This window comes from Talaromyces proteolyticus (assembly GCF_021365285.1).
Source record: "Talaromyces proteolyticus strain PMI_201 chromosome Unknown BGW36scaffold_12, whole genome shotgun sequence".
In the NCBI taxonomy this organism is placed as follows: domain Eukaryota; kingdom Fungi; phylum Ascomycota; class Eurotiomycetes; order Eurotiales; family Trichocomaceae; genus Talaromyces; species Talaromyces proteolyticus.
Window position 1 is genome coordinate 893,227 of NW_025764288.1, and position 13,153 is coordinate 906,379.

Below are 13,153 nucleotides of genomic sequence, written 5' to 3' on the forward strand. Positions count from 1 at the left end.
CAACTTATAACAAAATATTGTAGACAATGTCATCTAGACTTGGGATCTAAACCTCGGACAATAATATCAACCCTTTTTTAAGACATAAGACACTCCATATGAAGTTGAGACTTAGAAATTCATTATACTTTTTAAAATATCTATATTTACATCAATTAAACTGCAGAATGGGTTCCGTTGTAGTATTAATTAATCTAAAGTAGGAAATGAGATTCATACTCGTATATATATATAATTAACTAAGAGTATGTGAACCCCAAAGCAAGACAGCACCAACATTGTTGAAAAGCAGCATTTGACGAGTATAACACTTCAAATGAATATGGAACATGCAAATCTTTAGATTCGGCGTCACTCAATTGAAAAAATGAGTCATTAGGGCTATGGTACGAGCATCTGAGAAATTGGAGGATAAGCTGATCGGGGGATCATTGCGCTCTAAGGTCTCGCTGTGGATGGGGAAGATTGATGGTGTTGCAAAGGCATTGACTACTTTGAAGAATGGGTGTCGATATACTACGGCTCTTGCGGGATGTCAACTCAACCTTTAGCGGACATTCATAAGTCGCATCTGGTGAATTTGAGGCTAGATAGGATATATGCAAATCTATGCTTGATATGGATCTTTCTTCAACAGGTTGAATGAAGTATTTCAGAAAGATCAATTGATGAGGGTTTCGGTTGATTGCGGGGGTGTACAGCTAGGATATGAATCATAGATTTGAGCGTCATATGCACGCTTTTTTCCATTCCATAGCTATACTACGGCGGGTTATCAATATGCAAATCCCTAAGGTCGGTTTCTAGCTCTAAGAGTCCCATTGCCCAACGTGAATGCGTGGATTTTGTCAATGTAATAAAGCGCCTGTCCTTGCTTGAATTTGGATTCGGCTGCTGATCGGAATACTGGTCAAGGTTTCCTCGATCCTCGACCTGTTTGAATAGTTAGTAGCGGATTCTATATAACATAAACAATGCGAACTTACGACGATGGTTTCTGTCCTATTGCTAAGATATTCGGATATATAAGGTGGTCCGCGTCCTGCCTTGGCTGTATGATACCACGCTGACTCACAGCCGGCCGCAATTGTTTCAGCCGATTGGTAGCCAGTGAGGCGAGAAATGTTGCGTAGTGTGGCTACAGTCCAACCCCTTTGTACAGCATCGGTCAATTGAACACCTGAAAAGAATATCGGCACGGTAATCTGGATTAAAGCAGCTCCTAGATTTGGATTTAAGTTTCCCGCTTCAGGAGTATACAATTGTGGATAGTATACTCCTGCGACAATCTTTCCGATAATCTGCGTATATCGAGCTGTAGCGCCGGCTGCGGCTACTGCAGAGATCATTGTTGCTGGTGGCATGCAAGGATGAAGACGATACAGCATCATCCTACCAGTGTAATACCATGCCCAGAGAACGGCGATCAGGTAGGAACGATATTGCAATGCAGGCCCAAAAGGTGTGCTAATCGGGGGAGTACTACCAGGCGGCAAAGGAGCAAAAGCAGACCCTAGTTGCTTCTCGTAGAAATCATAGGCAACAAGGATACTTTCCCATTCTCTTTCAGCCTCGAGTAGCGATATAGTTGATTCATCTTCTTCGAATCCGGAATACGGCGGGGATTCACCAGCATCTGTAAAAGCAGGAGGTGCAGGAGTCGGACCATTCGTTGGAGCCATGCCGTACATTGGCTTTTGCCTGGGGTCCTTTCCTGGTGGTGATTGTTGACTTGTTGTGACGTGGGTAGATTTATCAGTAGATGTAGGAGGGCTGGGTTTTTTGGAGGTTCCCCCCGCTGGCGGTTTACTTCCGAATCGGGCCATAAATTGAAAGAAGCCTTGATGAGGACGCCATTCACCCCCGGTAGCTTCGACGCTTTTGATCTTTCTCTTCCGATCCCTATATCCAAAGTCCGTCATGCGACCCATAAGAAGCGTAAGGTGATCAAAACTACCATATACAGCATCAGGTCGTCCAAGCGCGGCCCGAGGAGGACACTGCGTCCAGCGATCATATGGAGTGCTAAAAGCAAAGTCAGCATTGAAATAGTAGCATAGGCGGTGCCATTTACTAGAATTTGTTACCGCTGATCATACTCTGCGTAATATCGTGCTTGAGATACCACCAGTATAGATCGCACTGAAGCCGAAAATTCTCAATATCTTTTCGCGACAAATGTTTCTTCCCAACTGATGGCAATGTTCCCTCGTATTCGACATGTCCCATACGGTCGTAATCAACGACCTTTCCTGCGAGAGTTGAGATAACATTCATATTAATTTCCAGTTCTTTCTCTGCAAACGGGTCGTCTTCAGAGTTGCTGTATGAAAGGAAGTTGCTGTAATGACCCCATGCATCCGTGTCCTGTTGCCTGAGGGCCCGGCGTTGAGCCCGGATGTCTCTGCTCAAGCCGACAAAGTCGATTTCTTTGAGGAGCTGTGCGGAACCGGCGATGTGACTACCCCATTTGTTATGTTCTGCCGAGATAACTTCGTAAAAACAGAGAAGGAGGGTAGCAGCAAGAGTGGCAACCTGCTTCCGTCGCAACGGCAGACCGACAGCCTTGGACACTTTTCTCAAAGCGTATTGGTAATGCTTAAATGCAATAGTCAGATCGGATTGCTGTAGGTTCGCGATATGTAGACTGCTGATGGCTAGAAGTCCTTGAAGCAGGGCTGGATGCTCAAGCGCTTTGAGAGGCATTGTGTATGTCCATACCCCTTGCTGTGACAGCGGGACAGGCCCATTGAATAGAGCTGATGAATTTATGCTGTGGCGTTCCCAGATGGACAGTGAAGGGCCTGTTGCATGAATGAAATGGACCCAGATGCGTGCTGTCTTGGGATTGTTGAGCGGAGACGATCCCATCGACGGCTGGTAAGACGCGAGTATGTCTGGCTCGTTGAGAAAAGTGTTGTAGGAACGCATTGCAGTATCGTCTTGTTTGGCGGATGCCATGATTAGATTCATTTGATTGAAGCCCTCCGCTTCGGTTACTTCGTGCATTTCATCGTCGGAATCGACGTCGTAATATTCGTCTTCGTCTTCATACAACGCTGCTTGAGAGAAGGTCGGGGGTACAGTGTAATAGCCAGGTGCTGCTCGAGTCGAGACATTGGGACCATTGATCAGCCAGGTCATTTGCTAAGCCATCTAGGAAGAGACTACTCAGCCAGAGCTTACCTTCCTCTCCGGCATCCCACGAGGAAGTTCCTTCCTGTAGTGATATGCCGTTAGTTGAATCCCCAGGGACGTGGGTGCTGTGTGCCATTACCTGGAAAGGATAGGCTGTGAACCCTGGTTGGCTGTCATCGATAGGATGCCCCAAGAACGGATCGTCGAGTGGGAGGGAGCTTTCCAAGGCCTCGTCTTGGGTGCTGGCATTGTAATCAGGATGGGAGAGGGCGCCAGGAGCCGGAGGACTGTGATCAACTGTCTGCGAAGGCACCGAGACCTCCTGATAGTGCGCGGACTGGCGATCCACGGCTGGAAGAAGAGTGCGCCCAGCTCCCACCTGCGCGGGCGGGTCGCGAGACACTGGATAATAGAGCTGCCGGGCATCCTGCTGGTGCTGGAGCTGCTGCGGTTGAGGAGGATAGGCCAGTGACAGCGCGTGCGAGTGTGAGGAATGGGGGATGCGCGGTGCCAGCAGGCGCTGCTGCGGATTCAGCGCCTGCCCTGTTTGCTGCTGTTGCTGCTGGTGAGGAAGGAGCGGCATCTGCATGGGCGGCGACTGCAGGTCGGAGAAGGCGCCTCCAAAGGGCCCCAGGGCGTGCTTGAAAATCACCCGCTGCGTGTAGCCCTCACACTCTCGCCGCGCCTTGATGCAGTTGTTGCATCGCGGCTTCTCCTCGCCGCACTTGATCCGGCGTTTCCGGCATGCTGTCGAGTATCGTCAGCCACGCTGCCACTGTGCTCAGCACGACAACTACCTACTTAGACACCCCGTCTTGGTTCGTCGCTTCGGCCCACGGGGTACCGCTGCGTGCTTCTTGGCCTTGGGCGACAGTCTTCCTGCGCTGGCAGACCCAGCATCACGGCTGTCGGCTGGTGGTGGCCGGGAGGGATCTTGCTCTAGTGGAGCATCGTCGCTCGATTTTATCTTCTCATCGTCGTTCATTATGGTGCCCCGACGGCTGCGTGTCACTCTCGCACAGAAAGGTCCTAGGGAAGAGAGAGGGGCAAGAATAGGAGAATGCGTTGAGGAATCGCTAAGTAGACTTCAGCCACCCCAAAGTCTGGAGCTATATACACGAGCTTGTGGACGAGACGTTGGCTGGTCACACCAGAGCCTCCCTCCACTTGTCGTCCGACCTGGCTCTGGGGAGCAATTATACTTTTTTAGACTCCATTCAGCAACCACTCAAAAGTGGCCTGGCTGGTGCGCATGGAGATCGACACACACGCCCGGCGGGCACATTTGTCGATTAGACAATTTAGCAGTATGGAGCTGCTGTCATTCTTCGACTAGCTACTTGCAGACATCCTCAACCGTTTCAATCCAAATAACGATGGACGCTTGACCCGTAGAGGAAGTTCCAGGGCGGCCGTTGATAGGCTGGGGGCGTATCGGGGAAAATTGCCAGCCCCCATGGTTGTCACACGAAGGTTCGCAGCCAATCCGGCCTGCATCTCCCTCAGGAGCCCTTTGTTGCCATGTGTCGATGACTCTATGCATTGTGCAGATTAGGGGGAGGATAACCTTGGGACGATCTGGTCGATCTGCAATGGGAGATTGGCAAGGGAGGGGACTGTGAGCACTACTGTCGGCGAGAGCATAGGTCAAACATACTTTACTCGGTTGGTGTCTAGGGCCCGCGCTGGGCCAGATTTGGGGGCCTTCCGGGCTGGACCTGGGGCTACGAACACAGCTCAAAGGCCCTAAACTTTGTTCTTGCTTCGGGGACCATGATCTTCCCAATCAAGGTGCGCATCCCCCAAACCACGCCAGGACTACGCTAAACAAGCCTCATAATGAAAATGTTTACTCATCGGTCGGGGTTTGAGATGTACCGTGCCAGAACCCTGTCGACATGTGCAGAGGCTCTCCACCCCACCGGGCAGTCTGCCTTGACATGTTTCAACAATAATCGAGGTCGGGATTTGCGTCCAGTTGAAAAAAATGGCCTTTCGCTACTGGCAACACTACAGCTTACTGAGTCAGGCCAGTTTAATTAAGTCAAGATCCTTTTCCTTATCGAGTCATTTCACGGAAAATTATGAAAAGCTTATGGGTCGGGAAATCGGTGAGAGCGGCCGTATTATCCTTGGTTGTTCCAGCCTTGCCTTTTTGAGTCCCATGCCACGAGATCGTTGAGCAGCGGGCCGGCGGCCTAGTGAACTGTCCCCATCGTCTCCATCCAAAGAGGCAATGGCCATATCCCTGTCGAGTTCATGGAAAGGCCACATGCCCATGTGGAATCATAATGATTGCGTGGCATCCTGCATAAGCTGCCTTTGTTAAGGTAACACAACCTGTCCCAGTCGTTCTGCAGGTTGAATTCCAGCCATTCTGAATCGCGGTGGACGCGGCCAAAATTACCCCTTCAAGCTAAGTATGCTGTGCCAAGCTTCTCGAAGGGTCTGAAAGACACCACCACGATCAGGTTGCCACTACGGAGTAGATTCAGCTGAACTTGGATTTAGATACCTTGACCTTAGAGAGAGCCAATTGCATTCCTCTAGCCGCAATAAGCAGTACAAGCCTCAAGCCTCAAGGCATTCTGCGTGACTGCCTCGACGCCCTAACCCGTCAAATTCTAGTCCATATCAAAAGAAAGCCCGGCAAATCCTAAATATATACATAGCCCTGTTAGATCGCGGACTTGCGATTCCCAACCCATATAGCGTGAGCCTCGGGATTCGCCGTATGCGTATTCATCAGGCTAGTCACTTCCCACTTCGCAGCGTTCGCGCTCGAGACTAGATCAAGACTGGCTCGCGGCAACGGAGGATGTACAAAAACTCCGTAGTACGCGATCGACACCGATGATAGATGATTCACGTCACTGTTGTATGTAGTCGCATGAAAACAAGTAGTAAGGGCCGCATAGCCAGACTGACTATGTAACTTTAGCGAACCACTTCATGGCGCAAGGACTGGTAATGGAGGTACACATCGGGGATTGGATGCAGTAGCCGAGGCAAACGATTATTACCCCGGCATATTCAATGGATATTGCCGATGTATCGGAAATGACCCCAATCTGAAGATCACAGTTAACCGAAAAGTGATCACCAGATCAGTCGGGCGGAAGTCATGATAGCATTGATGGTTTGCGTACGTGTGCGGAATATTTCGAGCGAATACTACATATATGTACCAGAACTATGCATATATGAATTGATGTAACTAATTTGACCCTGGGGAGGGTAGTATTGATGAGATAGACCATAATAACAATTGCGCTTGGCTTTGCTCCGCGTAGCAGGACAATTTAGCCTAATGAAGAAAGAGGTAATGAAGTTCGAGATCATATCCATATGAATCCATTCAAAACACAAAACTGAAAGCACCGCCAATTGAAGGCCCAGTTTGTGTGGCTATGAGCGGGCCAGTTTTGTGACGGCGTGAGGCACCACCCACCTATCCGGCATGAGGCTGAAAGGCAGAAAAGGTGCTTGAGCTAACCAAATTAAATTGAATAAACGAGGTAATTGAATAGTACACCCACTGCATCCGTACAGTCTGTACGTATTATTATCGGCGAGGCACGAACCAATAAGAAAACAAGTATGGTGGCCCCGTTAACAGCTGCATTGAGCACTTTCATTGGCAGGACGAGCTTGTTGACCGCCTTCTCGCTCACCCGCTGCTATTGGCCAGATTCTTTGAAAATCCCGTTACCATATGAGATCTTTTTTCGATAACGAAAAATTTCTAGAAGAGTGCTTGAGCCGCTGGATTTGCCAGCACGAATATTATTTCTTTTTCTCCCTGAGAAATATACTATCTCGATTTATCTGTTCATATACGCCAGGCACTCGGCATGTTCGCCGTCCCAGGCTGGTCGGTCTCGACCTCTGATCTGAAGCCGCAGAAAGAAGCCTCCGCAGCCAAACCCCCAACAGCGACGGCGGCGGCTGATGTAAAACACGCTCCGTATAATCATGGAAAGGAGTCGCAGCAGAAGCCGAACAAGAGAAAGAGAGACCAGAATGGAAAGAACGGCACGGTGACAAAGTCGAATCTCAACGAGATGTTCCGGCGTCATATCGAGGGCCATACCGGGGATAACAATGCTCGCAAAAAGAAGAAGAAAAATAAGGAGCAGAAGGGAGCTGATGGCATGAAGCCTGAGAATAAGAATAATGGCGAGGAGGAGAAGAGCCAAGCCAAAGTTGAAGAAAGCCGGCCGAGCAAAAAGCAGAAAAAGAGCATTAGACCCGAGAAAAAGAGTCATGACAAGAGTTTGGAAGATGCTACGACGACCGTAGCTATCTCTGAAGCTGTTCAACCTACTCCGCCTCCTCCAGCACCACCTGCAGGCTCCAAACTCACACCCTTACAGCAGAAAATGCGCGACAAGCTCATGTCTGCTCGATTCCGCCATCTGAACGAGACGCTGTACACCACGCCATCAGAAAAAGCCTTTGAGATGTTTACGGCAAACCCGGAACTCTTTGCAGAATACCATGCTGGATTTACCAGACAAGTGCAGGAATCATGGCCCTCGAATCCGGTGGATGGATATATCGCCGCCGTTAAAAAACGTGGCGCAGTTCTAGCACATAGACACTCAAACAAATCAGGGCCAAACCAGCCTGCAGCTCTCCCCCGCAGACCAAATGGCATGTGCACAATCATTGATTTGGGTTGTGGTGACGCCCAGCTTGCGCGTGCCCTGACCCCATCGGCGAAGAAACTGCAGCTCAAACTTCTCAGCTACGATCTCCACGCCCCAGACCCATTGATCACCAAAGCCGATATTGCGAATCTGCCACTGGCAGATGGGTCCGTCGATATTGCTGTCTTCTGCCTCAGTCTCATGGGGACCAACTGGATTTCGTTTGTCGAAGAAGCGTACCGTGTTCTCCGCGGTGATGGGAAGGGTGAATGCTGGGTGAGCGAGGTCAAGAGCCGATTCGGCAGGGTAACTCGCAAAAAGGCGCAGATTGGACTGAAGAAGCCAGAAAGTAATACGCAGAAGAAGAAGAATAAGAAAAAAAAGGCCGGCAAGGGAGGAGAATCAGAGGAAGAGCTCGATGATGAAGATGACATCTACGCGGAAAATGCCCAGCAGAACAACCAATCCAACGCCAATGACGAAACCGATACCTCTGCATTTGTGGAAGTGTTCAAGTCGAGAGGCTTCGTTCTCAAGCAAGAGTCTGTTGAGAAATCAAACAAGATGTTTATCAAAATGGAATTTGTGAAGGCTGGTGGAGCGCCCACGAAGGGCAGGTATGCTGGAGTGACGCCTTCGGGAAAGCCAACTGCGGTGCAGACCAAAAAGAAGTTCATTGATCGTGACGTGGATGTCAAGGAGTTGACGGTGGAGGAAGAAGCGAAGGTGTTGAAGCCGTGTGTATATAAAATCCGATAGATACATATCCGTCCACCATAGAATATTCAAAGATAAGCCGTGACAATCTGTTAGAGTTATATTCTACAACCATTATATTTAGATAAAGTGGACATCGGTCTAATCGAACAGATCAATATTGGATGTAAATAGTGCTTGTTGTTGTGTAATGTTTCATGACTACAAATTCATTTTCACTGCTTAATTCCCGCCCAACTGACTAACAGCACGACCCATCTCCTCTTCCTCATAGATTCGGAAACCTTTCTCCTTGGTCACGCTGGCCAACTGAACGTTCTTGGCATCCAGCTTCTCTTCCATTACCTGCTTCAATGTCTTCAGGACTAGAGTCTCGGCCTCAGCAAGGGAAAGGGATCGGTGGTACTCGTTTTGCAATTCAGCCTGGGCACCTTCGCTTCCAGATCCGATGGCTTTGGCGTCATATCGATAGAATGTACCGGATGGTTCGGCATGATATCTGTAGAATCCTCAAGTTAACAAGATAATATTGAAGATCGTTATAGATTTCAAAAAGCTTACAGTTGTGGACCATCCTCGTCATAGCCTGCAATCAGCAACGCCACACCAAAGGGCCGACTCATGACGCTCTCCTCTCCGTCCGCACCCTCTCCAAATCTCAGAGCCAGATCGCAGATGGCTTGTGTGCAGCTCTCAACGCGGAGCGATTCGGCAAAGTGGAAAGCATGGTTCTGGCACTCAACGCGAGCATGTTCAATCATCGATCTGGCATCTGCCTGCAGACCTGACATGGCGCACCCAATGTGTTGGTCGATCTCAAGAATCTTTTCGACGGATGACGTTTCGAGGAGGGTAGAGGTAACACGCTTTTCGACACCGAGGACGACACCTTCATTCGTCGCTATCTATGCAAAGACTTAGTTGAGGGCCGGGAGAAGGATATATCGTAAGGATTGGGAGATTGAGAGATCCTGACGTACCCCGATTGCTGTGGAGCCGAGCTTGATAGCTTCAAGAGAGTATTCGACCTGGAACAAACGACCCTCGGGTGAGAAGGTGCTTTCGCGACGTGTTAGTGAGAGTCCGAATCATTTGGCAGATGTATGTATCAGATGGCGTACTTGATCCCCCGGTCTGATGAGAGCTGTTAGCTAGAAGTAGCAGTTATCGAGCTGGCTGGGAGCTTACCATATTCCGATCGCGCAATGAACATGGTGTATAATAGTCTGAGCCTAGCTATCTGGGATGCAAATAGGGAGCAAAACGAGGTTATTGGAAAGGAGAAGGGAAGAAGTGTGCTTGGAATGCAGAAATCAGAGAGCTAGTGAATGATGCTTAAGCTGTCGGTCAGTTCGTCCGCCTACGCAAACCGATCGTGCCTGGCCGGGACTGCGCTAAACCCAAACAAGAATCTCCATACACAACTCCGCCCGCAACAGAAGCAACAGACAGACAGACAAGGATTGATGCCCAACAATTGGACGGGCGCTTTCCGGGTCGCTAGCGGTCAATCATCTTGATACTTGAGCGCTGTACTGTCACGAATCATCGCGCACCGTATTATGTCCTCCAATGAGCACCGCTCTGTCAGCTACAACGTAGGCGGCCGTGGTACACGACCCCGCGTCGTCTCTTCTAAACGCGAAGCAGAGAAGCCATCGCGACAAGACAGCGAAAACAATAAATCTCCCCGACGTGTTGCTAATATGGACCACCTTCGAGGTAGTACATCCAGCGGGAGAGGATTGCACAGGGAATCTAGCAACGTCACTGAACGTCGCACGGAGCGAAATATCGTCACAACTCGCGATCGAATCCATGTTAAGACGCGAAACACCGTGAAAGAATCACCTAATGCCGGAAACCGTGGTGATTTTGAGAAACCTCGATCTAGGAAGGTAGATACAGCGACTCCTCCTAGGGGGAAGGAAAAGGAAGTAACAGAATGTAAGGATCTTTTCCAAGAGTTTACAAAATAAAGGCGTAAATGCTGACTACCATAACTCATAGTACCATGGAATCCCCAAGCTACTCTAATACCACACTCTGCTGCGCCGCTTGCATGTCGCGTGTCCGTTCCTCCCTTGGCCTCAATAGCGCCCGAATACCTGGAGCCGGCGCCGTTTAAAACAATGCCGATGGATGAACAAGAAGATACTATTTTACAAGATATTCTTTTCGTCTTCATGGGTTACGAAGGCCAATATATACGCTATAGCAACACATATGATCCTTCATCAGAGAAAGACCGATTGGTAGGCCCGTCATATCGAATTTCGCCAGGCTTGGACCCGAGTCTTAAAGATTTAACATTATCGATGTTGAAAATGGCGACGCATTATAGCGCTCTGGAAGCCTTTGTCGATGTTCAAAGTCGTCCTGAGTATGGTGCTGTTAGTCATGCTTTGTGCGCAGCCATAAGGAAGCTATTGAAGGACTATTTGATACTTGTTGCGCAGCTGGAAAACCAACTCATCAACAACCCAAATTTCACGCTGCATGTTCTTCACCTCCAGACCATGCCCACGAGTCAGAGTTTAGCACAACTTTATTCACTCGGCCAAGAGCTGTTGAGGCGAAATAAGTTGCTAGACCAGGACTTGGACGAGTCAATCGACGATTTTGACGATGTCGATAATATTCTAGAGCAGTTGAAGGAAGGCGGGGATCTGGTTCCAGGAAGCATGTCTAGCAAGAAGATATGTAAGGGTGGAAATGTCCTTGGGCTGCTAACAGAGCGACTGGCTACGTTTTCTGGTGACCCTGCGACGAGAACGCTTCTACAAACACTACTTCGCGAGGCAAGCAGGCCTTATATGATGATGCTGAATGAATGGCTGCACCATGGCGGGATTAAAGATCCCCACGGCGAGTTCTTAATTAAAGAACAAAAAGGAATTAAAAGAGAGAAATTGGAGGAAGATTATACGGATGAGTACTGGGAAAAACGATATACCATCCGTGACAACGAGGTGCCTCCACAATTGGAGAGTGTCAGGGATAAAGTTTTGCTAGCCGGTAAATATCTCAACGTCGTACGAGAATGCGGCGGTGTCGATATCAGCAAGGCCGTAAAAGATGTTCCAAAGACCTTTGATGATCCTCGGTTTTTGGACAATGTTAACGGCGCCTATGCGTATGCGAATACGTCCCTGCTGAATCTTCTACTTACCGAAAACTCTCTGACAACACGGTTCCGATCATTGAAGCATTATTTCTTTCTGGATCGGTCCGATTTCTTCTCTTATTTCATGGAGCTGAGTTCATCTGAACTTCGCAAATCCGCGAAGAACGTAAACGAAAGCAAGCTTCAGTCTCTGCTTGATCTGGTGCTTCGACAACCTGGCAGTATTGCCGCTCAAGATCCGTACAAAGAAGATGTCAAGGTCAAAATGAACAAGATTGGATTGACCAAATGGCTGATGCAGGTTGTCAGTGTATCTGGAATTGATCAGGACAACCCAGATGGCGGAATAGAAAAATACCAAACTCCGACGACCCAACCGGCCGAGGAAGAGAAGGACATTGTTGGGTTTGACGCTCTGGAGCTGGATTATATGGTTCCTTTCCCAGTATCTCTTGTGATCAGCCGCAAGACAGTTCTGCGTTACCAACTCATCTTTCGATATCTCCTCTCGCTTCGGCATTTAGAGAATTTATTAGTTACTTCGTGGCATGACCAACAGAAAGTGCTAGGATGGCGGCACAAGTCATCTGACCAGCGACTAGAACTATGGAAACGAAGAGCCTGGACACTGCGAGCCAAGATGTTGGTCTTCGTTCAGCAACTACTCTACTTTTGTACGTCAGAAGTGATCGAGCCAAACTGGCAGAGCTTGATGGAGAGAGTAAATGGAACTGTTGCTGGCAGTGACAGCGTGCCCACAGATGGATCCAGACAAGTAAACAGGACAGTGGATGAGTTGATGCAGGACCATGTCGATTTTCTTGACACCTGTCTGAAGGAGTGTATGCTTACTCAGGCAAAGCTTTTAAAGGTACACCTCCACCCTGCATGTTACTGACATGGTCCAGAAACTAATATTTTTGACTAGATACACTCAAAATTAATGACTTGTTGCACCATGTTCGCCTCTTGGACTGCCTCATCACTCGCTCGAAGCGTAGCCTCCGCAGACCCCGACCTATCAGCTGGTGCAGAAGGTGCACCTTCTGACGCTCGACCTTTCGACCCAAGTCGACTAGCGAAGCTAGAAGACACCCTTAAGCGATATGAAGACCACTTCAACCGTCATTTGCGAATATTGATGGATAGGTATGACTTTTCTCTTCAGGGGTCGAGTATATATGACCCTGTTGCTAATACGATCTCCAGTTTGAACTACTTTGCAGCAACCGAAAGTGTTGTCTTGCTCAAACTTGCGCATTCATTGAGCTCAATTGCCAAGGACGAATAGCCCTCTTTCTCCATCGTCTTTTTTCTGTTATGGTATTTGATTCAAAGCGGGTATCAGGTTGTTTGAGTTATAGGAATCCGCCATCATTATATTTGCATCGATGAGTGGACTGTTAGAATTGGATTGATGGATGATACCCTATCGGAGTTCAAGAAGCAATTATCAGATTATGCATATACAGCGACCTGAATGAATGAACTATTAATTATCGCGATTGAAAGTAGAATT

At 48.6% G+C, this 13,153-nt stretch overlaps 4 protein-coding genes across 4 annotated transcripts; 2 read left to right on the top strand and 2 right to left on the bottom strand.

Moving 5' to 3' along the window:
• Positions 1-762: 762 nt before the first annotated feature.
• BGW36DRAFT_431968 (uncharacterized protein) lies at positions 763-4,123 on the bottom strand (the record flags this gene model as incomplete). Its single annotated transcript, XM_046221065.1, has 6 exons — positions 763-933; positions 987-2,025; positions 2,075-3,101; positions 3,187-3,220; positions 3,278-3,885; positions 3,940-4,123. The coding sequence occupies 6 exons, from the start codon at positions 4,121-4,123 to the stop codon at positions 763-765; spliced, it is 3,063 nt and encodes a 1,020-aa protein (XP_046067512.1).
• Positions 4,124-6,829: 2,706 nt separating this feature from the next.
• Positions 6,830-8,728, top strand: BGW36DRAFT_388261 (methyltransferase-domain-containing protein). The gene has a single exon (XM_046217208.1). The coding sequence runs from the start codon at positions 6,993-6,995 to the stop codon at positions 8,547-8,549; it is 1,557 nt and encodes a 518-aa protein (XP_046067513.1). The 5' UTR covers positions 6,830-6,992; the 3' UTR covers positions 8,550-8,728.
• BGW36DRAFT_388262 (putative proteasome component Pup2) lies at positions 8,648-9,837 on the bottom strand. The gene is made up of 5 exons (XM_046217209.1): positions 9,696-9,837; positions 9,629-9,641; positions 9,488-9,566; positions 9,069-9,412; positions 8,648-9,006 (listed from the first exon to the last, which is right to left on the bottom strand). Exons 1-5 carry the CDS (start codon positions 9,718-9,720, stop codon positions 8,730-8,732), a joined length of 738 nt encoding a protein of 245 aa, XP_046067514.1. The 5' UTR covers positions 9,721-9,837; the 3' UTR covers positions 8,648-8,729.
• A 131-nt stretch (positions 9,838-9,968) lies between these two features.
• Positions 9,969-13,138, top strand: BGW36DRAFT_388264 (putative spindle pole body component). Its single transcript, XM_046217210.1, has 4 exons — positions 9,969-10,454; positions 10,518-12,505; positions 12,563-12,783; positions 12,844-13,138. Exons 1-4 carry the CDS (start codon positions 10,070-10,072, stop codon positions 12,923-12,925), a joined length of 2,676 nt encoding a protein of 891 aa, XP_046067515.1. The 5' UTR covers positions 9,969-10,069; the 3' UTR covers positions 12,926-13,138.
• The last annotated feature ends 15 nt before the right edge of the window (positions 13,139-13,153 follow it).